Here is a 27,715-nt window from a genome sequence, read left to right on the forward strand (position 1 = left end):
TCGTTTTCACTCTGTTGCCGTGTAAACGGGAGGCCAAAACGCATCAAAATGACACTGTTTTCATTTTGAAACGGTGTCATGTAAATGGGGCCACAGAGACCACCAGACTTGATGAACTGATTTTAAGGTCAGGTGGACATGTCTGGTCCGGAGCTTTGTATTTTGGCTTCATTCTCTTGAAGGGAAAATAAATGCAATGGAGGTTAATTGAGCGCCTCCTGCATGTGATTTTAATATTATGATTATTACAAGAGACAGTGAGGGAGGTGGAAGTGATGGGTGTGCAGAACAGCAAACAGACATGAAGCAAAAAGAAACAGTCATCACTGAGTGTAGTGTGAGGTGCAGTGAGGCAGAGCAATCTGAGTGGAGAAACCTGAGAATACAGGCAGCAGGACAGGACAGATAAAAAAAGTGCTGTGAAAAGTAAAAGCAGGACAAGGAGGGGGAGAGAGAGAAAAGGGTGAGACTACCAGGAGGGGAGAGGTATGAGGGGGCAGCTCCTGAAGTTTTTCTTCTCGTTCATGATCATTCTCCTCTGTCTGGGGAGTCTGATGACCATGTTCATCTGGGACACGTCGGACTACAAGTGAGTGCATAACTAACTTTGTTCCTATGGAGCAAAAACTAAGGCTCCAAGAAATATGATGATCAGCATGTATGAGTAGCAGGACCACCCTGTGAAATGAAGTACAGATTTATGAACGTGAAGCTCAAGCATCACAAGTTAAACATTTGTTCATTATTTCTGTTATGATGTTTTTGAAGAAGTGTACTGTTGGGTAGTTCAGTTTACAGCAGTGAGTCATAAAATCAAACTTTTCACACACACTGAAAAACAACCGTGTGTCCAAACTTCTAATAATTATTCAGCAGCATTTCATTTTTTCTTAACGTTTAGACACTTTCAGTAAAAATAACTGCCCACATTCTTCAAGTATACTGTACAATACTGTACAATACTGTACAATACTGTACAATACTCATTCAAATGTGTTTTGTCTCTGCAACAAGGCCAGGCTGCTCGTACCTGAAGCTTTAAAAAGTCCTGGATGTTGTGCTAGTAATAAGAACAGCTTTGTTTTTTTCCCCCAAATATTAAATAAATACTGAAGTAGTTTAGTGTAATAAACTTTAGAGAAACTTACATCATCTTGACAATGTTAAAAGTTATGTCTTAAATGGCTTTAGATTTCCCTTTTCTCTGTCTCGGTGCTTCAATGATGTAATATACATATATATGCAGCTTTATTCGATAGTTTGGAGAGAGACGGGAAAGTGGGAGGAGAAATGGGGCAGACACGCTGTAAACGTGTCATCTGGCGTATGTGGTCGCCCGCTGAGCCACCGTGGCACCCAGTAATATATAAATTCTCAAACTGTAAAATTATATCTTAGCAAGTGTACATGTTTTCACAGCAGCTCTGACTGAGAACCAAGAGAAATAAAAATGATAATGTCATGGCTGGTTCCTGCAATTTATTTATTTTTATTGAAGGAGTTTTTTTCTTCTTCACTGGTGACCTGCAGTGGAGGGTACGGCCGTTGCAGTTTTTGTGGTATAGGGGTCAAAACACGCCTCTTATGCAGGGGTGAAAGTAGTTTTAAATTCTTGCCGGTACTATGACAAACACACGCACGCACGCACACACACATACACACACATATATATATATATATATATATATATATATATATATATATATATATATATATATATATATATATATATAAAATTTAAATTATAGGACACTGTATAATACTAGAGAGACACCATCAACCGGAACCAAATTCCTTGTGTGTGTAAACATACTTGGCCAAAATAAACCTGATTCTGATTCTGATATATATATATATATATATATATATATATATATATATATATATATATATATATATATATAGTTATTGCCTGCCTGGGTAAGGCAGAAATTAGAATCAGTTGACAATGTGGAATATATTTTTGTTGTTAAGGAACTGAGATGTTTGCACACAATGCACACTTAACACAACTGATGACCACCTCCGTGCATTCTGGCTCTGTCCACCAATACAAAACTTCTGGACAGAAATAACCACCAAACTTTCTCAAACCTCAGTCCTCTTGGCATCCACTGTGTTTTGGAGCTTAATGCGCTCTCATGTAGTGTAAATAAAATCTCTGGTCATAAGCAGTGTTTTTGAGCTGTGCTGTTGTTTAAATTGAGCAGAATAACATGAAACACAATTAGTTCATCTCTCTTTGTTTTTAATTGAGATATTTTGTAACAAGCAGGCCAACATTAAATGTAGTGATGAACGTTTTAACCTGTTAACTAGCCGAACCAAAATCACCTGAAAAACCTACACCCTCTGGTTATTGTTGGCTCTAGAAACCCCTGTTGTTGCCCGTTAACTGGCCGTGTCCTGTCCTCCGGTATGTAGCGCATTTTATATGAAAAGCTAGACCCTCCCATTTTGATTGACACCTCATTCGGCCAATCATATTAAGAAATGGGTTGTCCAGAGCCAATAATAACCAGGGGGCGTCACCTAGCTTTTCGGTTGATTTTGGCGCAGCCAGTTACATGATTGGCCAAATGAGGTGTCAATCAAAATAGGAGGGTCTAGCCTGCCATATAAAATGCACTACATCCGTGCTGCTTACAGGACGTGGCTGTTGCCGAAATCCTCGATCTCTGAGGGAAGAGAAGGTAGAGATTTGAGGCTCCAGCATAGCACGAACAGTTCAGAAACAATTTGAAATGAGAAAAAAAAGCAGTTTATTAATTGATTAAGTCCTGTTTTAGACTGCTTATTGCTAGCCGATCTATTCTGACCCAAAGTGCACTCATAACCGGTTCTGAATGACGGCTTTACAGCAGTCAGCCGAAACAACTCTTGCCGGTACTGTGTACCGACGCAGAATCTTTTAGTGGTACGCAGTACCGGACCGTACCGGCTTACTTTCACCCCTGCTCTTATGCAAAAAAACAAATTCCTGCACAACGCTCTCTCTCCTACCTCGTTCTCACCTTACCTGACTATTTTAATTCCTCCCACAACTTATGACATCACTTTCTAATTATCTCGTTTTCCTGAGCTACTTCTCCACTCATCGTTTACAACTTCATCATTTCTGACCTCCACTTCCCTCACTTCCACCCTGACTTTCATTGGCCACCACTTTTTTTTACCTTTTTATTAAAAGTTTTTATTAATACTCACTACTAAACGACAGCCAGTCAGTTTGTACGGACTTCACCTGAGCAACCGAGCCAATAAACTGTTCCTACAATGGGTTAATCACCCTGTGGTTACAGCTCAGACACCTGAGACACTTCCCAGTGAGACATTGTCATGTTACTATTATTTTTACTATATAATTATTTTATTTAATCCACCACTATCCTCAAGTTTCCACAAGTCTTTTTAACCTCATTTCACGAACATGTCTAATCTCTTTTATCCATCTAATTTTAGCACTTATTTTATTCAATTTTTACCAGTTTTATCCTTAACCACTATGACTTTTTATTTTATTCAACTCAGTCCCTCCAACCCTGTTGGAAGGAATGTATTGTATTGTCCGTAAAAAAAAAAAATCCTTTTTGTTATGGCAGCAGATCCAGTATCTGTGTCATTCCTTAAGCACTCTTGGAAAAGTAAAGGACGCGTGCAACCGTGAATTTAACCGAAAAATCTTTATCAAGAAAAAAGGCAAATACAAAAGGTTTCGATCCAATATCACTTGTTACAATTTCCTTTTCTTTCTTTCAACAAACCACGGCATACACGGTCAAAAACTGTGTTGCTCCGTGCTTATGCGATCCTTCTATCGTCTCTGTGTTTCTCTAGCGTAACATGCTGCTCTACCGGAAGTAAGCCTTTTCAAAATAAAAAAAACGAATTTCACAATAAAGCTAGCCTAACCTGATATTTACTTACTGAAAGTGACCAAAATTAAAGACAAAAAACATTGGACAAAATATATAATCTAAACGTTCCTTACTTATTCAATTCAATTCAATTCAATTCAATTTTATTTATATAGCGCCAAATCACAACAAACAGTCGCCTCAAGGCGCTTTGGCTCTAACATTCCGGCCCCTAATTGTATAGGCAGGATGCATAACAATTACAACTCAAAAAAAGCCATATAACTATCACTTAACATAAATGATTCAACTTAAATCAAATCTATCATGATCTTTGACCTTGAGTCCATCAGCAGCCTCTTCTTGACTCATTCTGCTTCCTGTAACAAACAAAGTTTTTTAGTAGGTCTATCTAACAGACTAGACTTGGTGTGAACTTGAACTCGTCACAGAACTCCTCTAGAGTCTGGGAAAGTCCTTTGGATTCTTCCAGTCACCCAAGAATTTCTTGGGGCAGAATTGTCAACAATGAGCACAAGATCTCCAGGCACAAAGTTTCTCTTTTGAGTCTGCCATCTCTGCCGCTCTTGTAGCAACGGAAGGTATTCCTGTGTCCACCTTGACCAAAACAAGTCAGCCATGTATTGTGTCTGTCTCCATCTTCGACGTGAGTACACATCATTGCTGTCAAACACACCTGGGGGAAGGATTGACTGCTTCTTTAATAACAGAAGATGATTTGGGGTCAAAACCTCCAGGTCATTTGGATCATCTGATGCAGCAGTCAAAGGACGATCATTTATGATTGCTTCAACTTCGCATAACAGTGTGTGAAGGCCATCATCATCTAATATCTGCTGCCTCAAAACTGAGTTCAACACCTTCCTGACAGTACGAATCTGCCTTTCCCATATTCCACCTTGATGGGAGGCAGTTGGCGTGTTAAAGATCCATGTGATACTCCTTTGCATCAGATCTTCTCTTTATTTTGGTGTGGTCAAGCTCTGACAGGGCTTCTCTGAGCTCCTTTTCAGCACCAATGAAATTAGTGCCATTGTCTGAGCGCAAAGTAGAAACTTGACCTCTTCTACATATAAACCTTCTGATGGCATTTATGCATGACGAGGTATCCAAAGAGTGTGCCACCTCTATGTGGACTGCTCTCAGTGCAAGGCATGTAAACAGCACGCCATAGCGCTTCGCTAAGCCACGCCCCCTTTTCACATTGAATGGTCCGAAATAGTCTACTCCCACATGGGTGAATGGAGGCTTGTCTGGGAGTACACGCTCTTCCAATAGGTCTGCCATTTTTTTGGACTGCAGGCTTTGCATGTAATTTCCTGCAGGTGATGCATTTTGATATCACTGTGCGGGCAGCTCTGTTCAATCCTGGTATCCAGTATCGTTCCCTGACTTTTGCAATCAACTGGTTTCTTCCACAGTGACCATTCTGATGATAAGCCTGTTGCAGAATCAGTCTGGCAATGTGATGTTCTTTGTGCAGCAAAGTTGGACACCTGGCTTCCTCCGGCATGGCTGATTTGTTCAATCGCCCTCCTACCTTGATGATTCCATCTTGCAAAAAAGGATCTAATCTGCAAAGTGGATTGGATCTTTTTAATTGGGAATCTTTCCCTTGGAGTGAAGCCAGCTCCTCTGGATACATCACTCCTTGACTGTGGCATAGTAACACAACTTCTGCATCTTCCAAATCCTGCACAGACAAAGGTTTCCCCTTTACTGACTCTTTCAGGCTCCTCATTTCTTCTTGCACTTTCAGGCTCTGTTTTAATGGTCCTGTCTTTCATACGTAGCATCCATGCCACAGCTTTCTTCAATCTATGCCAGTCAGAATAGTATTCCACCAGCTTTCTCATGGGTGTAACTTCAGTCAGGTTCATGAGCCTGACTATAGCTATTTTTCTGATCTCACTATCCCCCTCCATGATACTTGGTATGTCAGGTCTTTTGGGCCACTCAGACTCCTCTTCATAAAGGAACTGTTCACATATCTCCACTGAGATGGTGAAGTAGCTTCCCTGATGAATGCAATCCGGTTGGCCACAAAGGTCTTGAATCGGGAGGCGTCATTCTCTATGTACCTAAGTACAGTCAGGCTGTCTGTCCAAAACACAGACTCTCCAAGGGGGGGTCTCCAACTCCCGTTTTAACAGTCTATCCACCTTCACTGCTATGACTGCAGCAGTCAGCTCCATCCTGGGAACTGTTATTTTCTTCAGAGGGGCAACTCTGGATTTAGCCATGAGCAATGCGCAGCTCTTCCGTCCATCTTCATTGATCAGCAAAATGTATGAAGCGGTGCCATAGCCAACATCACTCGCATCCGAGAAATTATGTATCTCCGCTTTGGCTGTGGGACAAAAATCATCTGGTTTGATACATCTCTTTATTTGGAAGCTGGACAGTTCTTGAAGTTTTAGAAACCCATTGCATCCATCTTTGCAAATCCCTTTCTTCAACATCCTCATCCCAGCTCAATCGTCTTTGACACAGCTCTCTCAAAAGTAACTTGGCTGGAAGAATACATGGTGCCCAGAGGATCGTAGATGGAGTTAACAACTGAGAGTATTCCTCTCCTTGTGGCAGGTTTTCTTGGCACGTTCACTTCAAACTGGAAAGTATCAGACTCTGTGCACCAGTGTACTCCTAGCGCTCTTTCCATAGGCAGAGTGTCTTTGTTCAAGTCTAAGTCCTTCGTCTCTGCAGCTCTTTCGTTCTCAGGAATACATGATAGGACTTTTCTGCTGTTACTGACCCATTTTGTCAGGTTGAATCCACCTTGCCAGCACAAGACCTTCAGAGTCTGAGAAAGTGCTATGGCCTGCTCCTCTGACGCCACAGACATCAAACAGTCATCCATGTAAAACTTTCTCATGATTGTTTTCGCTGCTTCAGCTGTTGTCTCATCCACTTTATCCTCCGCTGTCTTTCTCAAGGCCAAACAAGCGCAGCTTGGAGATGAAGTGGCTCCAAAAATGTGTACAGTCATTCTGTACTCCTCCAGTTGTCCATTTAAGTCTCCATCTGGCCACCATAGAAAACGCAGGAAATCAGAATCTCTTGAGGGTACCCTGACCTGGTAAAACATTGCCTCTATATCAGCCATCAATGCAACCTTCTCTTCTCTAAACCTTGTCAACACTCCAACCAAGGTATTTGTGAGGTCTGGGCCCTGGAGTAACTGGTTGTTCAGTGAAACTCTCTGATATGTTGCAGCACAATCAAAAACAACTCGTATTTTCTTCTTTTTTGGATGATACACCCCGTGATGCGGGATGTACCACATTTCTCCTTCGCTGCACTGAGCGTCCGCAGCGTCCTGCATGAAAGACTTGTAGTCCGCATGAAACTCAGGATTCTTCATGAGCTTCTTCTTGAGATTGAGGGCTCTCTGCTCTGCTAAACTGCGATTATTGGGCATCTTCAGCTTCTTGCTCTTAAATGGGAGACCTATACAGTAATGTCCATCAATAAACTGACAAGACTGTTCCACCTCTTTCATGAACTGCAGATCGTCTTGTGACATCTCTGACTTGTCTTCACAGCTACGCTCCGTAAAGTCAGAATTATATTGCTGTGTCAGCAATTCCTCAATACTTGCCACTGATATCCTATTGGCTGTCAGACTCAGTAACTCTTTCGCACTGTGCTGCATGCCATCTTCCCCCTTTACGGGACCATTGACAATCCATCCAATTGCTGTTTTTACTGCGTATGGACCATCTCCTTGACTGTTGATGACTTTCCACGGTTCTATCACCTTGTGAGCATTAGCACCGATCAACAGGCCAATCTCTGCATTGATACTTGGAATGTACACCTCGTCCAGATACATCCACCTCTGAAGGTCTGCCTGATCAGGAATATTCTCCCTTCTTACAGGAATTTCAGGCTGTGTGAACATTGAAGATAAGCCAATGTATCTTTCCTCCTCAAAGCCACTGACTTCCATGTCTCCTTAGAGATCCTGCGTAACTGTTTATTGAAATACCAGAAAGCAGTAAAATATGCAAAGTCTGCTTATTTCTCTAACATTGTTTCAAGTAACAGTCACAGGCCTCATTTTCTTTTTAGTGTTTTTAATTCACTCGCTGATCCTCGCTGTAATGTGAACCAAGCGAAGGTCTGTCCTGCACTGTGCGAAAACTTTAAGAAATTTTTTGTGGAAAAAATTTCTGCCCTCAGGCCTTCATCACCTCAGGCTGAAACAGACTCATCTGCACCTCCTCCCAGCAGAGCTGTCTTTGAGCAGTTTGAGCCTGTCACACTCTCCACACTAAAGGAGGTGATTCAAAATATGAGACCTGTAAACTCTCCCACAGACTGTGTTCCGTCTCGCCTTTTTAAAGAGGCTTTTGATTCAGTGGGACCAACTATCCTTGCTCTGATTCACAGTGCGCTTGCATCTGGTTGTGTTCCAGCTGCCTTTAAACATGCAGTTGTACAGCCTCTAATCAAGAAGAAGAACCTTGACCCTGATGTTCTTTCAAATTACAGACCAATTTCTAAATTACCATTTTTATCCAAGGTTCTTGAAAAAGTTGTTTTTAAGCAACTTCAAGCATTTTTAAGTGAACATGGAATGTGGGAAAAGTTTCAGTCAGGTTTTAGAATGCGTCACAGCACAGAGACGGCTCTTTTAAGAGTTTTTAACGATCTGCTTTTAACTGTGGACTCTGGTAGTCCTGCAGTTTTAGTACTTCTAGATCTGTCAGCTGCCTTTGACACTGTGGACCACGAGATCCTTCTATCCCGCCTAGAACATGAAATTGGCATTAAAGGCACGGTTCTGACTTGGTTCAGATCTTATCTTACTGATAGAAGTTTCTCTGTCCATCTAGGAAACTGTTTTTCTACCACAGCAAAGCTTTCTTGTGGAGTGCCTCAGGGGTCCATTCTGGGCCCAATTCTTTTCTCATTGTATATGTTGCCTCTAGGGTCGATTTTTAGGAAACATAATATTTGTTTCCACTGTTTTGCTGACGACATCCAGGTATATATGCCCATCAAACTGAACAGCAGAGATCCATGGGAACCCCTGCTGAACTGTCTAAGTGACATCAAGTCCTGGATGAGAAACAATTTCCTAAAACTTAATGAAAGCAAAACCGAGGTCATATGCTTTGGTAAATTTGACCCCTCAAGCTACTCCTCTGGCACTCCGAGTCATTTGGCTCCTCACTGTCGTGATGCTGTGAAAAATCTGGGTGTCATTTTAGATAGTAGTTTTAAAATGGAGAAGCAAGTAAGTGCTGTTACCAAAATCAGTTTTTACCAACTCAGAGTTATTGCCAAGGTAAAACCTTATCTCCCACAGCAGGACCTGGAAAAAGTTATTCATGCTTTTATTACTTCCCGCCTGGACTACTGTAATTCTCTGTACTTTGGCATAGATCAATCATCTGTGCGCCGCCTGCAGGTAGTCCAGAATGCGGCAGCTCGTCTTTTAACCGGTTTAAAAAAGCATGAACACATTACCCCAGTCCTGTCATCCCTTCACTGGCTCCCTGTCCGTTTTAGAATCGATTTTAAGATTTTATTGCTTACTTTTAAAGCCTTAACCCCTTAACTGGCAAGGGCCCGGTGACGGGCCGTTTGTAGTCCCTTTTATATGGCAGGCTAGACCCTCCCATTTTTATTGACACGTCATTCGGCCAATCATGTAACTGGCTGCACCAAATCACCTGACAAAGCTACGTGACGCCCTCTGAGTATTATTGGCTCTGGGAAACCCATTTCTTAACATGATTGGCCGAATGAGGTGTCAGTCAAAATGGGCGGGTCTAGCCTGCCATATAAATGCACTTCATTCGGCCCGCGGACCAGACGCAGCCGATTAATAGGCTATGAAATGGGTTGTTCAGAGCCAATAATAACCAGAGGGTGTTATGTAGTTTTTTCAGGTGATTTTATTTGCTGCCAGTTAAGTGGTTAAACGGACTGGCACCTTTGTATCTGTCTGAGCTGCTTCACTGTCACACCCCTGTAAGAGCTCTGAGGTCATCGAACCAGCTGCTCTTACAGAGGCCTAAAACCAGACTAAAACAGAGAGGTGATCGAGCTTTTGCAGCAGCAGCACCAAAGCTATGGAACGATCTACCTCTCCATATTCGCACAGCTCAGACGATACACACATTTAAATCTCTATTAAAAACACATTTCTTTTCCTTGGCATTTGGCTGCAGTGCTACCTCCTTTTAGATGATTGTTTTATGGTATTTTATGGTACTTGTTTTAAACGTTTTAATTTTTAATTTTCTTATGTTATTTATTGTTCTTAATGTTTTTATTTATTTATTTTTATTTTATTATTTTATTTATTTATTTATATATTTTTATTTTTATTTAGTATAGTCCTTGGGGTTACAGATCTTGTACAGCACTTTGGTCAACGTCGTTGTTTTAAATGTGCTTTATAAATAAACTTGACTTGACTTGACTTGACTTCCAGGTCTGACAAGATGTGACTATGGACAAGCTTCTCCTGTCCCATAGTGCGGAGTAATATCTCCGTCCTTCTGCCTCTTAAGTTCAATGTTCTCATGACCTTCTCGGTGCAAAAGGTTGCCGAACTGCCAGGGTCAATGAAGGCATATGTCTTCATAATCTGCATACCTTTCTTGGACTTGATCTTTGCAGGAACAATGGCCAATACTCCCTCTTTGCTTCTGGCCCCAGTGAACCCACATATCTCCTCTCCTACAGCACCAGCGGAGTTTCAGATGTTCTCCCTTGGTCATCTTTGGGTGATGCCTTTTCATCCCTTTGCACATGTAGGATGCTTGGATGTTTTCTTGAGCACAGCTGACATGTCAGTCTTCTGTCAGTCTTTACTCAAATGACCTTGAACAAGGCATCCAAAACACAAACCTTGGGATTTCAAATATTCAATCTTATCCTTGTGTGCTTGCTTCTGGAACCTTTCACAGTTGTCAAAAGTGTGATTCTTGTCACAGTACAGACAGTTATTCTGTGACACCTTGCCATTGTCACTCTTGGTGATTTGGTTTGACTGCAAAGATCTCTGTTTGCCTGTGTCAACACTTATAGCAAAACTGTTGCTTCTTGTGGTGACTTCCCTTGACTTCCTTACAAAACTGCACTTTTCTCTTTGTCTCATAGATGGACTGACTTCCTGGACGTCACCAAACAAAGGATCTAAGATGATCTTTGCTTGTCTTTCAATGTAATCTACCAAGTCTGCAAACCTTGCTCTTCTTCCTTTGCTCTCTTGCATTTCAAAAGCCACACTACGCCATCTCTCCCTCATCTTATACGGCAATTTGGACAGAATGGCTCTCATATTCGTTGGATTATCCATCTCCTCCATATAGTCAACGTCTTGCATCGTGTTTCTGCAGCCAATCAGGAAAAGAGCATAAGCGTTTAAGCCCTTAACATCATCTGTCTTTATCTGTGGCCATTTTAAAGCCTTTTCAATGTAAGCCATTGCTATTTTCAAATTATCGCCATATTGCTTATGAAGCAGTTGCCTGGCTTCCCTGTAACCTTTCTCTGCAGGCATGTGTTCGCAGCTTCTCGCCAGATCTTGTGGCTCTCCACGTGTGTACTGCTCCAGAAAAAAGAGTTTGTCTTTCTCATTTTGTGTCTTACTGTCAATAGCATTGTCAAAGGCTCTGAGAAAAGATCGATATGTGAGGGGATCACCTGAGAACACAGGAATGTCTCTTTTGGGCAGCAGAGACAGGCTTTGCTGCTTAACCAACATTTCAGTAATCAGGTTTTGCTGATGCATCACTTCGAAAATCCTGTCACCTGTTGATGCGGGCCCCTGAGGATTTGCAGATGAGGCTCCATCTTCATGATCCTGGTGACACGAATATGCATGAGGCGAACGCTTTACGTTACTGGCAGACATATCAGGAATCTGAGGATCTTCCTTCTCTTCATCAGCAGTCACTGGATTATAGACTGTATGTACAGGTTGGGCTCCTATGACACTTGACAAGGTTTCAGCATCACAGGGTGTATTTGCGGTCGCCAGCATGGGTTTCACATGTTCATTGATTGTATCACGGGAATTTCCATAGCTCTGAAACACCTTGAGTTTGGCTGTAGAGGCTGCTACTGCAGCTTCTATCTCTAGCTCCTCCAACTCAGCTCTTAATTTTGCTTCCTGGAGCTGTATCGCTTTCTTCTTTTTCAGCGATTCTGCTTGTGCCAGAAGAGCTGCTATTTTTGCCTCCTCTTTCATGCGTGCCACTGAACTAGTGCTTGACACAACTGAAGAACTCCCAGTGCTGTAACCAGACTTGCTCTTATTTCTTTGGCGACCAAGACCGGCTACCACAGAAACACTGTCATGAGGGGTAACCTCATCTTCATTCTGGCCACTTCTTTTATGTTCTTCAATCCACCTTTTAGTCCCAAGCAAAAATTGTTCAATCACCGCCACCTTTGGCTCATACCAGTTACACTGATCTGCATTAGCTTCACCTTCTGGTAACATCTGCAGTACATCGCTATTCAGCAGTATGAACTCTTCGTGCAGCTTACAAAAACTTTGCAGTGTTTCTGATTCCAATTTATCAACATGCTCATCATTATTTTTCATGCTGTCTATTTCCTTCATCTTAGCTGTAATCTGCGCCATTTTCGCTCTTCTTTGGCCGATAAGCCTGTGAAGTTTCTCTTCAAGTGCCTTTTGTGTGTACTTTGGCTCCCTCTTGTGGTCACCCACCTGTGGTGCGTCTGCTGCTGCATCGGGCAATCGCTCATCTTCCATGCTTAAGCTTAACAATGCCCCACAATTATTCCAAACAAACTTTCCAAAATCCACACAAAGCTTCTGTGCTCCATAAACTTGAAAAATTTTCTTCAGCAGCTTTGCTTAATAGCTTCTGAACTTGTCGACCACTTTTATGCAATCTGAATGGGAGCTTCCTCCATTAGCATAGCTAGCTTCGTGATAAACATATTAGCAGGACAGCTACTTACAGCACGCTGACAGTCTTGAGAATGGCTCAGAACCTTTCCTCTTGTCCGTTTCCTTCATTCAGCTGAATGTCCTTTCTTTACGTTCGGAGAAGTTTTTGACTAATGTTATGGCAGCAGATCCAGTATCTGTGTCATTCCTTAAGCACTCTTGGAAAAGTAAAGGACGCGTGCAACCGTGATTTTAACCGAAAAATCTTTATCAAGAAAAAAGGCAAATACAAAAGGTTTTGATCCAATATCACTTGTTACAATTTCCTTTTTTTCCGTTCAACAAAACACGGCATACACGGTCAAAAACTGCGTTGCTCCATGCTTATGCGATCCTTCTATCGTCTCTGTGTTTCTCTAGCGTAACATGCTGCTCTACCGGAAGTAAGCCTTTTCAAAATAAAAAACCGAATTTCACAATAAAGCTAATGTGGCGATGGTAAGGTGGATCGATCTGTATTTCAAAATATTCAAAGGACACTAACAGCGAATCTGCTTATAAAACAAAAAGAAACCAACAACGCCACCCTGGGAATTCCACCCAGGGAAATATTCCTTCAGCAGACGCCAATTCACCAGCACAAGAAGGACACTCAGGTTCGTTTCACTTACGACAGAGACGTTGTAAGATATAAAACAAAATAATATATTTTGTTCATAAGAAACAATAAAACAACGATTGCATAAAAAAATATTAAAAAAATGAACTGGGAGCTGCGGCTTACCCGTGTAGAATGAGGTGCTTGAGGAAGGGCTGAAGATCACCACCGCACACGTGAATACTTAATACCCGTCACCAGCACACGCACACACAAAACCTAAGTGCCACACGAAGTCTTAGACAGTCACGGCACACAAAAATAGATCTGATATGATCACGGCAGCCGTCAGCTCCTAAATAAAAGAAATAAAACAAATAACAATTTTAATCAACTTTATTAAAAAAAAAAAACACTCATCAGCAAAATAAAAACAAGTCTTGAAATAATAAAAACAGTGTGGGTGAGAAATTACTCACCACACACGCACATTAATAAAACCCCGGTTCTCAAATAAAATCCCCACAACCCGCTGACCTTAAAAACCGGCAGGCGTGCAATAAAACAAAGTAAAAGCACGCCCATGCATAACAATAGTGCTAAAACTCCTTTGCGCCGTCTTCCTGCCGGCACATCGAAGGGATCGCACCAATATTAAAGCAAGGCAGCGGGCATAAAACACTTGTATATAAAAAAAGGGGAAAGGCAAAACAGCAGCACACTGTAGCTTTATCCCGAGGAAGCGATGGCGGCGCCGTGGAAATCAACACGCCGCCGACCCAGGCCCAAACACCCTATAACACAATAAATATTAAAATGACTGGCGAAAATATTGAATGTAAACAGAAACCCGCGGAATTACATACCAGTCAATCAATGCCTTCAGGGACCAAATTGGCCGGTATGGGGCTTCCCCAGCTACTACCTACAAATTAAAAGGCAAATAAGCTACAGGATTAAAATTGCATTACAATAAAAAAAAGGGAGTCATACCATACCCGAAGCTTATGGAGGGAGGGCTACAAGGTTACCACCAGCATACTCTGCTACAGCCAGGAGAAACGTGAATGAAAACCCGGAAGCGTGTGCATCACCGAGAGCAAGATCACAATATGGTGTTACACGCCGCCCTTTTATACCATGACCGCCCAGTCATAGCAGCCAACCAATTAGAATCCATTCTGCTACACTAACCTAACCTGATATTAACTGTACTTACTGAAAGTGACCAAAATTAAAGACAAAAAACATTGGACAAAATATATAATGTAAATGTTCCTTACTTATGGCTCTAACACTCTTCTTTTATCCTTTAATCCAGTCTTTTCATCAGGTCGCCGTCACCATGTGTTGAATTCCCAAAAACAGAATTTGCACATATGTTTGATGAAGAATGCAGGAGGTGCTCAATTAATCTCCAACTGTGTTTATTATTCAAATAAAGAAGAAGTCAAATACAGAGCTACAGACCAGACTGCGCCTCCCTGACCGCTAATACAATCTCCACATCAGTTCACGAAGTCTGGTGGCCTCTCTGTGCCTGGGTCCGGCTTTTATCACAGTTACACAAAGTCATAAAGAGGGTGAGAGGGCATTTGCTTCTGTTTTCTGACCTCTGGCCTCATTCCAGCCTTGTGATCACTAGACCCCCCTCTGCTGCCTGCTTCCTGGGTCTCTGCTTTGAGTGATAACCAAAAACAGCAGACAACACACACCTCTACCCTTTATGTCCTGTTATTAAAACCTTGCGTGTGAGCAAACAATGATCTATTTACATGTTACTATATATAAGATAACCATACAACCTTTACATCACCTTCTGTTCAGTTTCACTTCTGTATCTGCAAGTCTACTATAAGGAACTGGGTGCAGTTTACTCTCTGAGCAACACTTCCAACTGTCACCACATTCTACTCCACTAATGTAAGCACACCATGTACACTGTAAAACCCAGCAGTATGTTTTAATAAAAGAAGCAAGTTCATTAACTTAATCTGCCAGAAAGGTTGGAGCCACTCATTCCCATAAATTAAATAGAGTTAAAAATGAATTGTTGAAGTTCTAACTCAGTTGTTTTGAGGGCACTTTAATTTGTTGAGTATTTTAAGTATTGGTAATTTATTTCCAAGTAGCTCCTTTCCATCATTAATTAGTTAAAACCCAGGATAGAATTGGACAAAGTTTATAGGTTATTAGAAAAAACCTTATCAAAATAAAAGTTTTTGTTCTGAAACATTCGAACAGTAACAAAATAATTTTCCTCATACATGATGATGTCTGTATTATTATGTTTTTTTTAATGTACAAAATGATGAAGCAAGAACAAACTGAAACTTTTTTCAGGTAGAGTGTTCAGAAAGTATAATACAAAAATGAAATAGAAATATCCCTTCATTCACAAATTTTCTGTGAACTCCAATAAACAATTCAAGCTGGAATCTGCATCTGCCGTTCTTTAAAACCCTTTAACAATCCTAGGGCCCTGATACGGGCCCAAATACATGGGAAAATGAACCCTAGGAATGTTAAAGGGTTCTTGAACGCACCCCACATATCTTGCCACTCTAAACCAGAAACATTAGGAGACAACACAACCCTCTCCTTTTTACTGACCCTTTCTTTTCATATTCTTCTCTGTCACTGCCAACCATTATAGCTAATGTTAACACACAAATGCAAATTACAAAGAAGTACATGAATTAGTGTTGCATGAATTAGTGACAGGGTTATAATAGTTTTGGATTTTACATTATAGTTTAGTTTTAGTTAGTTTTTACTTTTGTTTCTCTAATTCAGTTCGTTTTAATTAGTTTTCAGAGCGGTTTTTCTCGTTTTTATTAGTTTTTATTTTAGGTTTAATGCTTAGTTTTAGTTTAGTTTCCTCATGATGGAGCAGACTTTTTTCTGGAAAACTTTGTTTTTATTTACCCTTTTTATGGTGTTTATGTTTGGAGACTGCGAGAGTGGCCACGCTCCTATTGTTTACTCTCGGGACCAGCTGATCTCCATCGGGCGCTCCGCTGTGCCTACTCCTGCAGAACGACTCGATATTCCCCGCGAACTGAGAAGGAAGAGACGCGGGAGACGTGCGGGCATAGGTCGTCGTTGCCAGGGGAGAAGGTACAGGCCCGTCATCCCGTCCATCATCATGGGAAACGTGAGATCTCTTCCCAACAAAGTGGACGAGCTGGCGGCGCTAACGCGACATCAAAGGAGCTACCGGGAGAGCAGCCTCATGTGCCTGACGGAGACGTGGCTAACCGAGCTAACCCCGGACTCACACATAAACATGGACGGCTTTCATTTGATCCGTGCCGACAGAACCAAGGAGAGTGGTAAGAAGAGGGGCGGGGGTCTGGCTGTGTTTGTGAACGATAGATGGTGCAACTCCAGACATCTAACCATCAAAGAGACGCTCTGCAGTAAGGACATTGAACTGCTCGCTGTTAGCATGAGGCCGTACTATCTTCCTCGGGAGTTTTCACATGTTATTGTGATAACTGTGTATGTGCCGCCCTCTGCTAACGCTGCTGCAGCCTGCGATGTCCTCCATGCTACTACCAGCAGACTCCAAACACAGCACCCACAGGCCCTCTTTCTGATCTCAGGGGACTTTAACCACGTCTCCCTGTCCTCCACTCTCCCCACCTTCACCCAGTATGTCACCTGCCACACCAGGAATACCAACACACTGGATCTACTGTATGCCAACATCAAGGAGGCATACAGCTCATCACCTCTGCCTCCCCTGGGGGGCTCAGATCACAACCTGGTTCATCTCCAGCCTGTGTACAAACCCTTGGTACACAGAGAACCAGTTGTGACACACACAGTGAAGAAATGGTCTGAGGAGACTGAAGAAGCTCTGAGAGACTGCTTTAGCTCCACTGTGTGGGAAGAGCTTTGTGCCCCTCATGGGGAGGACATCGACAGCATCACGGACTGCATCACTGATTACATCAATTTCTGCGTGGAAAACACTGTGCCCACCAGGAGGGTACGGTGTTTTTCAAACAACAAACCCTGGATCAACTCCGAAATAAAGGCTCTCCTGAAGGAGAAGAAGAGAGCCTTTAGATCAGGAAATAAGGAGGAGCTGAGAGCCGTGCAGAAGGATCTGAGAAGGAAAATCAGGGATGGAAAAAACATCTACAGGAAGAAGATGGAGGACCAGCTACAGCAGAGCAACATCAGTGGGGTTTGGAGGAGTTTGAACTCAATTTCAGGCCACAAACCAAGCCCTAGGGTTGTGGGAGACTTAGAGTGGGTTAACAACCTGAACCAGTTCTTTAACAGGTTTGACCAGCCACCCACCCCTCCCCCAGCCCAGTCCCCCCTGCTGTCAGCCCCACCATCTTTAATGACTGCCAACCTTTCTTCTTCTTGGGACCTCACACCTCTCAGCTCTCAGCCATCACCCACCCCCTTCACTTCTGAGGACTCCATCTCACAACCCCCATCCCCCACCTCCATCTTGTCCCTCTCAACTCATCATGTGAGGAAGGAGCTACGTAAGATCAAGGTGCAAAAGGCTGCTGGTCCAGACGGCATCAGCTCCAGGCTCCTGAGGTGCTGCGCAGATCAGCTGTGTGGCATCATGGGATACATGTTCAACCTGAGCTTGAAGCTGGGGAAAGTACCACAACTGTGGAAGACCTCCTGTGTGGTACCGGTACCAAAGACCAAACATCCAAAGGATCTTAGCAGCTACAGGCCGGTAGCCCTGACATCGCATCTAATGAAGACCCTCGAGAGGCTGGTCCTCAACCATCTACGCCTCATGGTGTCGTCTTCGTTGGACCCGCTGCAGTTCGCCTACCGGCCTGGCATCGGGGTGGATGACGCCATCATCTACCTCCTGCACCGAGCTCTGACCCACCTGGAGAAGCCTGGAAGCACTGTGAGGATCATGTTCTTTGATTTCTCCAGTGCTTTTAACACCATCCAGCCAGGACTTCTGAGAGACAAGCTGGAACTGTCAGGAGTGGACCACCACATCTCCGAGTGGATACTGGACTACCTCACTGACCGCCCACAGTACGTGAGGACACAGGGCTGTGTCTCTGACAGGCTGGTCTGCAGTACGGGGGCCCCACAGGGAACTGTGCTGGCACCGTTCCTCTTCACCCTCTACACTGCAGACTTCTCCATCAACTCCCCACGCTGCCATCTGCAGAAGTTCTCTGACGACTCTGCCATAGTTGGCCTCATCACAGGTGAGGATGACTCAGAGTACAGACAGTGGACTCAGGACTTTGTGGACTGGTGCCAGCGGAACCACCTCCTGATCAACGCCGCTAAAACCAAGGAGCTGGTGGTGGATTTCCGCAGGCGCAGACCCACCACACGGACACCGGTGAACATCCAGGGAGTGGACATTGAGATAGTGGACTCTTATAAGTACCTGGGTGTTCACCTAAACAATAAACTGGACTGGACTCATAACACTGATGCGCTCTACAGGAAGGGTCAGAGCAGACTCTACCTGCTGAGAAGGCTGAGGTCTTTTGGAGTGCAGGGGACACTCCTGAAGACCTTCTATGACTCTGTGGTGGCATCAGCCATCTTCTATGCAGCAGTATGTTGGAGCAGCAGCTTGTCTACAGCTGAGAGGAAGAGGATAGACAAGCTCATCAGGAAAGCCAGCTCTGTCCTAGGATGTCCTCTCGACTCAGTGCAGGTGGTGGGAGACAGAAGGACTCTGACCAAAATAACATCACTGATGGACAAGGTCTCCCATCCCATGCATGAAACTGTTGCTGAGCTGGAGAGCTCCTTCAGTGACAGACTGCTGCATCCTAAATGCACAAAGGAGCGTTACCGCAGATCCTTCCTCCCAGCAGCTGTAAGACTTTATAACCATCACTGCTCCCAACAAAAACCACAATAGCCTACACAATGTAGGATAATATATAATATACTGTAAATAGTCCGGCCTGTTAAGGTTCAACACACAGGCACATCATGTACGTTGTATATAGTGTTATTATTAGTAGTATTAAGGTTAATATTGTTTGTTGATTTTATATATATTCTTTTCTTAATAGTGTGAATTATTATATCTTTATTTATATTTATAATAACTGCGGCTGCTGTTACACCCAAATTTCCCCTCTGTGGGACAATAAAGGCTGTTTCTTCTTCTTCTTCTTCTTCTTCTTCTTCTTCTTCTAGTTTCGTTAGTTTCAGTATTAGTTTTAGTATTTTCATACTTTGTCAGGTGCAAGATTCAATGCACAAAAGTGATTATTGTGTAATAAAAACTCAACAAAAAATATATATTATATCTTTCTTATATATATAATATATAGGAAATATAACTCGATTAAATCGATTCTAAAAAATTATCGACACAAATTTACTGTCGATGCTTCGTTTAAACTCTGCAGCGCTCAGCTGTCTCGGTGTAAGCGGCGCTCCTCACTAGCATTAGCAGCATTAGTGCTCCGTCGTCTTTTTGTGGGTTTATTGGGGGCTGGCAAACCAACATAGAACTGCATTACCGCCACCTACTGGACTGGAGTGTGAATCACGCGCACACACACACAGAGATTCTAAAAAGCTCTCCGTCGCTGCGATGGAGTTCATTTAACACAGAGTGGATCATCACTAGAGTTGCCACCTGTCTCGTAAAATACAGAACCCCGTATGTTACGGGACTCCGTGGAATACGGCTCCGTAACATGCGGGGTTCCGTACTTTACGGGACGGGTGGCAACTGTCGCTGACATGCATTTCCACGCCTCCACTGCTCTCTGTGTGTCTGTGTGTGTTGTGCTTGCTGACAATTTCAGCTGTTATTTTTGTCTTTACTTCAGCTGTAGCTACCAGAACTGGTTTGCTAGAGCGCGGGCCATTAGCACTAGCGATGGTTCGGTACCGGAAGGCCCACCCCCCCAGGACCGGGAGGCTTCGTCAAAATTTTTTTTTTTAATCCCTTATTAGTGACTAAATATAGACCTGCAGTAGAAACGTATTTTTGAGAATGCTTGTGAATACAAAGCATTACAACATTACTCACACATGCGCCATGGCTCCCACAGCCACTAGTTTTTCAAAAGACTCATAGCAGGCAGCGGTTTTAACTGCGCAAGCGCAAAGAGACGGTGAGCTCAAGTAGTGCAAAAGGAAACATTTTTCCAGCGTCCAAAACAGCAGCTTTTTCTTTTAGTAACCACCATTAAAATCTTTACTGGGAAACAGAAGAAGAAGAAGAAGAAGAAACAGCCTTTATTGTCCCACAGAGGGGAAATTTGGGTGTAACAGCAGCCGCAGTTATTATAAATATAAATAAAGATATGATAATTTACACTATTAAGAAAAGAATATATATAAAATCAACAAACAATATTAACCTTAATACTACTAATAATAACACTATATACAATGTACATGATGTGCCTGTGTGTTGAACCTTAACAGGCCGGACTATTTACAGTATATTATATATTATCCTACATTGTGTAGGCTATTGTGGTTTTTGTTGGGAGCAGTGATGATTATAAAGTCTTACAGCTGCTGGGAGGAAGGATCTGCGGTAACGCTCCTTTGTGCATTTAGGATGCAGCAGTCTGTCACTGAAGGAGCTCTCCAGCTCATCAACAGCTTTATGCATGGGGTGGAAGACTTTGTCCATCAGTGATGTTATTTTGGTCAGAGTCCTTCTGTCTCCCACCACCTGCACTGAGTCGAGAGGACATCCTAGGACAGAGCTGGCTTTCCTGATGAGCTTGTCTATCCTCTTCCTCTCAGCTGTAGACAAGCTGCTGCTCCAACATACTGCTGCATAGAACAGCTGGAGGTCCTTCATCAAGCACCTGATCAGCAAGTGTTAAGGTGAAGAAAAGAGAACTTTGTAGCTGCTCCATCCACCGCTGTTTGTTCACACGGCGAAAAACTGCAGTACGGAAGTTAAAATATGCAGATAAACTGTTAATAAAAAAAGTATTTCTTATCTGATTACTCGATTAATCGATGGAATAATCGATAGAATACTCGATTACTAAAATAATCGTTTTATGCAGCCCTAATAATAACCCTGATTAGTGAAACGCTAACATTCATGTCCAAACACAAGTAGGGCCTCAGTTAACATTACTCTTAACTAACTTTGCTTCTTAATTTAATGTTTATCAGACTTACACTGTGTGACAGCTGTGAGTAAAAAGGGATTTATGGCTAATAATTACCAACAAACTCCTCAAAATGTAGACTGGCATCGATTGTTAAAAAACTTTCTCTGCGAGATTGTTCAAATCTTCTTTTTCTTCTGTAAGCTTTATTCACACTGGACATTCCTATTTGGCTCATTAGCGCTACTGGTGTTTTGGCATGGAATTGCATCCACGTATAATTTGATCCTCGCTCTCAAAGGACAGGGGGACTTCAGGGGGCCAATCAGATTTCAGATGGGGCCAATGCCCCTGTGGCCCCACCCCTAGAACCGCCCCTGGTTTGCAGCTGCGCTTTTTGGTGATAAACTGGACACACTGCGCAGTTTATGCAGCGTTTTTCCGACTGTGAAGCGCAGAAATTCACATTACAGTTTTTACCTGAAAAATTTGCTACTTTTCATCATCCACCTAGGAAGTGTTAACAGCCAACAACAGTAATGAAATGCTGTTGTAATATTTAATCTCTTTTATCTGCATTTTTCTGACATTTCTCACCTGTTTTTCTTTTTCCAGTCATGTGAAAACTTACCATCCGGCCCCTGCAATGAAACGTGCACCAAAGCCCTCTGAGCTTTGTAAAGGCTGCAAGTGAGAAAACATAATGTCATAGTTTTTCCCTGTGCAACCTCTTTGTTTATGCCATCATCAAAAAGTCATGTCAGCCATGCAGGTATGATGGTACTGATTGTCTGGATGTGTGTGTCACAGGAAAATCATTGACAAAATAAAACAACGTTACAATCAAACCTGGACGAAGCAGGAGGAGAAAAACATGAAAATCAGGTACAGACAAATTTTCAAAGCATTTTATTTTTTCCCAAGAAGAATGCAAAATACAAGTAAAAAATACCAAAGATTTATGCAGATTTGCTGTAGCTCAGCTCTATCCACCTGTGAGGAAATGTTCATAGAAGCTTGGCTGGTTTACAATTTTCACAAGAAATGAAACTGACACGTGCTTTAAAAAATTTTTTAAAAATGTTGTGTAATTTGCTTGCTTTTATATGAACAAGTGGCTAATGCTCCATTTTAATAATGTATTTTTTTGTCATGTTTTTAATGGGCAAATTTAAAGGCATAACAAGAAATGTGCTAGTCCAGCTGTCTTGTAATTTGAAAAAGCAATAAAACTGTTGCCAGTTAATAGCTGTTAATCATCTTGTATGGTAAATAGCCAGCCAGTGTCAATTAGGGTTGTGCAATATTAATAAAAATTAGATTTTCTGTAATTTTGATTGGTCTTGGTCTCGAGACTGCTTTTTGATTTTCTCAGTCTTGTGATGGACTCGACCCCATTTGTACTCGGTCTTGTCATGGACTCAGACATGTTATACATTCTGAACACTACCTGGGAAAAAAAAGTTTGTATTTGTTCTTGAGTGATGATTTGGCACACTTCCTTTATGAAAAAAAATCCAGACATAGATATATGTTTCTGAACAATAACTTTTATTTTGCAGCACATACATGAGGAGTATGCCAGAAGGAGTACCCTCCTCCTGGCTCTGAAGCCTCTTTCCCACCAACAGGGTTCCGGTGCCGGTGCCTTAATTTGAACCGTTAGGCGCTTGGCCGAAAAACGGGTTCAACTCCAGCCCTGCAAACTAGCTGGTCTCGAACCAAGAACGCGTGCCGAAAGCGGCAGAAGGGCGTGACTCTGCCGTCTCAACATCACGTTTTCTACCATATTACATGTGTATTACATGAGAAAAGCGAAGCGATTTTCACGGCTGTGAATTAGGTTGGGCTCTAAGGCTGAACTTGCTGCTTTGTATCAGTTCATATCACAGATAAAAGGACACAAAGTGTGTACTTGTCGTCTTGCTCTAATCGCTGTCTGTGTTTCCCTCTGTGCTGCACACAGATGCTGCAGTAGTTTGGTTTGGACCCTAAAACGTATTTGCAGCACAGAAAGGGGAGCGTGTTCTCCCACGTTTGTGCGCTTCAGCTTCCGTGTCCAGACGAGGACCCGCCCACACTCATACAGTTGTGCTCAAAAGTTTAAATACCCCAGCAGAGATTTTGCTTTCTTGGCCTTTTTTCAGAGAATATGAATGATAAGTCCTGTCACCAGATCTCAGTCTTAAGGGGGGCTTATGAAATCCAACGGGGGGGCACCACTATTATTAGCTTGATTAGTGATCTGGCTTGGTGGGCGGGCACGGCCCCCCAGGGCCCGCCCATAGCGACGGGTCTGTGAATGATAACACAAAAACATCTTTTCCACTCATGCTTAGCGGTTGGGTGAAAACATTTATTGATAAACAACTGTGTTTTCTATTTTTAAATCATAATGACAACAGAAACTACCCAAATGACCCTGATCAGAAGTTTACATACCCTGGTGATTTTGGCCTGATAACATGCACAGACGTTGACACAAATGAGTTTGAATGGCTACTAAAGGTAACATCCTCACCTGTGATCGATTTGCGTGTAATCAGTGTGTGTGCATAAAAGCTGAGTGAGTTTCTGGGATCCAGACAGACTCTTGCATCTGTCATCCAGCCACTGACGTTTCTGGATTCTGAGTCATGGGGAAAGCAAAGGAATTGTCAGCGGATCTACGGGAAAAGGTAGCTGAACTCTATAAAACAGGAAAGGGATACAAAAAGATATCCAAGGAATTGATAATGCCAGTCAGCAGTGTTCAAACTGTGATTAACAAATGGAAAATCAGGGGCTCTGTTAAAACCAAACCAAAATTTTCGGCCACAACTGCCAGGAAAATTGTTTGGGATGCAAAGAAAAACCCACAAGTAACATCAGCTGAAGTACAGGACTCTCTGAAAACTGGCGGTGTGGCTGTTTCAAGATGCACAATAAGGAGGCACTTGAAGAAAAATGGGCTGCACGGTCGAGTCGCAGAAGAAAGCCATTACTGCGCAAATGCCACAAAGTATCTCACATGCAATATGCCAAACAGCACAGAGACGAGCCTCAAAACTTCTGGAACAAGGTAATTTGGAGTGATGAGACCAAAATTGAACTTTTTGGTCACAACCATAAACGTTATATTTGGAGAGGCGTCAACAAGGCCAATGATGAAAGGAACACCATTCCTACTGTAAAGCACGGAGGCGGATCGCTGATGTTTCGGGGATGTGTGAGCTACAAAGGCTTCAGGAAACTTGGTCAAAGTTGAAGGAAAGATGAATGCAGCACGTTATCATCAAATACTGGAGGCAAATTTTCACTCATCAGCCCGGAAGCTGTGCATGGGACGTACTTGGATGTTCCAACATGACAACAATCCAAAGCACAAGGCCAAGTCGACCTGTCACTGGTTACAGCAGAACAAAGTGAAGGTTCTGGAGTGGCCATCTCAGTCTCCTGACCTCAATATCATTGAGCCACTCTGGGGAGATCTCAAGCGTGCAGTTCATGCAAGACAGCCCAGGAATTTACAGGAACTGGAGGCTTTTTGCCAAGAAGAATGGGCAGCTTTACCATGTGAGAAAATAAAGAGCCTCATCCACAACTACCACAAAAGACTTCAGGCTGTCATTGATGTTAGAGGGGGCAACACACGGTATTAAGAACTGGGGTATGTAAACTTTTGATCAGGGTTATTTGGATGTTTTTTGTTGTCATTATGATTTAAAAATAGAAAACACAGTTGTTTATCAATAAATGTTTTCACCCAACCACTAAGCATGAGTGGAAAAGATGTTTTTGTGTTATCATTCATATTCTAAAAAAAGGCCAAGAAAGCAAGAATTCTGCTGAGGTATGTAAACTTTTGAGCACAACTGTATGTAAAGGAGCAGTTCACAGACACGCAGTCGGGCCCGTTCTTAAGCGTTTCGCCGGTTCATTGGGAACAGCACGAGCACTGACACGCGAACCGGTTCCTCGGCGGTGGGAAAGTAGCATGTCTGGTTGTTTTTGACTGGGAGCAGTTCAGGGAGGAGGTGGAGGAGCTTGATTTTTTTTCAGATTATCTGTCTCATACTGTCCTGACATGGTGACAGTTTTAACAAATATGTAAAAACAGATTTTTATAAAGTTACATACTGCAGCTTTAATCTGTATAAGAGAGAAACTTGTGGCTTTAGTTCTTACTGTCGATGATTACTTGCCATTTTTTCAGTTTTACACATTTAGCTATGTGGTTTTGAAATAGCACCCATATTTACAAAGATTGTTGTTGGTTTAAAAACAACACAACTTTATGTATTGTTTATGAAAGGCAGAGAAACGTAAAGACTATTGTGGTGAACTATGAATAATTGTTTTACATTCTGTGATATATGATGGAAGTCACCCAGGAGTATTAAATAAAGATGGTTACATTTATTTGAGCTGTGAGTGTTTAATATCTAGGTGATTTTATGGGAATGTGGATCTGTCAGATCAATTTGAGAAGTGATTTTGATCATGTTCAACATTTTATCGTGTCATATAGCGTCAGGCACTGGTCTTGGTCTTGTCTCGGTCCCAGGTTAGGTGGGCTTGACTATTATTTTTTCCCAGTCATCGGCATACTCGTTAACATCAGGCTGTACATTGTTAACACGGCAATTACGATATTATCGTAGACGATATATATCGCGCAGCCCTTGTTTCAACAAAGTGTTTGTACATGTTTCCCCCAGAGCTGAACTGAGACTTAAGTGCAACGGGTTTGATGAAGCCATCATTACCCAGAGCAACACTCCGGTGGGATCGAAGCTTGTTTATGATGGGGAACAGAAGAGGACTATTGAGGTGAATCAGGACCTGTTCAACATGTTTATTAAGGTAGACTATTTTTCATTCATGGAAACTAATACAGTATGTGCTGCTTCTCTGATTGTTCCTCAAATGTTTTATTTTATCACAGTGATTATTTCATGTTATTTCTCTTTGTCCTCAATAAGTCTGGTCATGTACGGTCTTGTATGGTTTACTGTATGAAGTAAAGTGGTTAAACTCAGTCAACAACCTCTGAAATCCATATTTCTAGAAAGAAACAGTTTGATTATTTCTTTTCCATTTAAAAGTTTTTCCAAATATTAAGAAACACAGCCTCACTTTGCCTTATAAAGGGCACCACTGGTAAATCTTTAATAAATACACCACATTCATAACCAGTAACATATAAACTACTGACCTCACCAAGATGTGAATCTGTGTGTCACATAAAACACATTTCTCTCATCTCCTGAATGATTAAAGAACATTATTTAACCAGAGAAGCAACAAATATTGATCTTGTGTATCATAAAAAGTAAATAGAAAACACTTGTGAAGAGGAAACATCTGAAAAAGTAAATCTCTCTTTCCTTCTTGAACAGTCGACAGTAGCAACAGTGTAAATTTGGTGTTTTTGTAATGGTTATCTGTTGCTGTCTATTCCAGAAACATCCTTTCTCAAATAAAATATGGGACACCTGTTCAGTTGTTGGGAATAGTGGGATCCTGTCTGACAGCGGCTGTGGAAAAATGATTGATTCGGCTGACTTTGTTGTCAGGTGAGAAAAGTGTCCAACGTAAACCAAAATCAGAGCGGAAATTCCACCTAACTGCTCTTTGTTTGGTTGTTCAGGTGCAACCTACCTCCATTGGACAATGGATATGAGAAAGATGTTGGCACCAAAACTAACCTTGTGACAGCAAATCCGAGCATCTTATTCCTGAAGTGAGCAAGAAAATGAATCCTTGTCAGTCTACATTGTGTATGTATTGTTGCTCAAATAAACTGTTTCTTTTGTGCAGGTTTGGCTCGCTGATAGGACGTCGCCGTCCATTCATAGATAGTCTTCGCCAGTATGGCAGCTCTTTGCTGCTCCTTCCTCCGTTCACCTTTAGTAGAAATACTGCAGTGTGTCAGCGAGCTGTTTATGCAATAGAGGACTTTGAAAGCCCTCTTCAGCCTGTTTTCTTCAACCCTCGGTACCTTCAGAATCTGTCCCAGTTCTGGCGCTCTCAGGGCCTGAAGGAAGTACGGCTCAGCACCGGATTAATGATGGCTAGCATGGCCCTGGGATTTTGTGAAAATGTGCACCTGTATGGATTCTGGCCCTTCAGTAGTCACCCATATGGCCTCTACGCCCTGACTAACCACTACTATGATGACAAACCAGCTAATAAAGTCATCCATTCAATGCCGGCTGAATTTGACCAGTTGTTGCAGCTGCACACTCAAGGGGTAATAAGGCTTCACCTGGGAGACTGTAAAGCAGATGGAAAATAG

At 42.3% G+C, this 27,715-nt stretch overlaps 1 protein-coding gene across 1 annotated transcript; it reads left to right on the top strand.

Annotated features, from left to right (window-relative positions):
* Nucleotides 1-488: 488 nt before the first annotated feature.
* On the top strand, nucleotides 489-27,715 carry LOC115776571 (alpha-2,8-sialyltransferase 8F-like). Its single transcript, XM_030724295.1, has 7 exons — nucleotides 489-589; nucleotides 22,051-22,125; nucleotides 22,246-22,320; nucleotides 26,136-26,280; nucleotides 26,881-26,993; nucleotides 27,068-27,160; nucleotides 27,238-27,715. The coding sequence occupies exons 1-7, from the start codon at nucleotides 489-491 to the stop codon at nucleotides 27,713-27,715; spliced, it is 1,080 nt and encodes a 359-aa protein (XP_030580155.1).

Source organism: Archocentrus centrarchus, unplaced genomic scaffold (assembly GCF_007364275.1).
Source record: "Archocentrus centrarchus isolate MPI-CPG fArcCen1 unplaced genomic scaffold, fArcCen1 scaffold_33_ctg1, whole genome shotgun sequence".
In the NCBI taxonomy this organism is placed as follows: domain Eukaryota; kingdom Metazoa; phylum Chordata; class Actinopteri; order Cichliformes; family Cichlidae; genus Archocentrus; species Archocentrus centrarchus.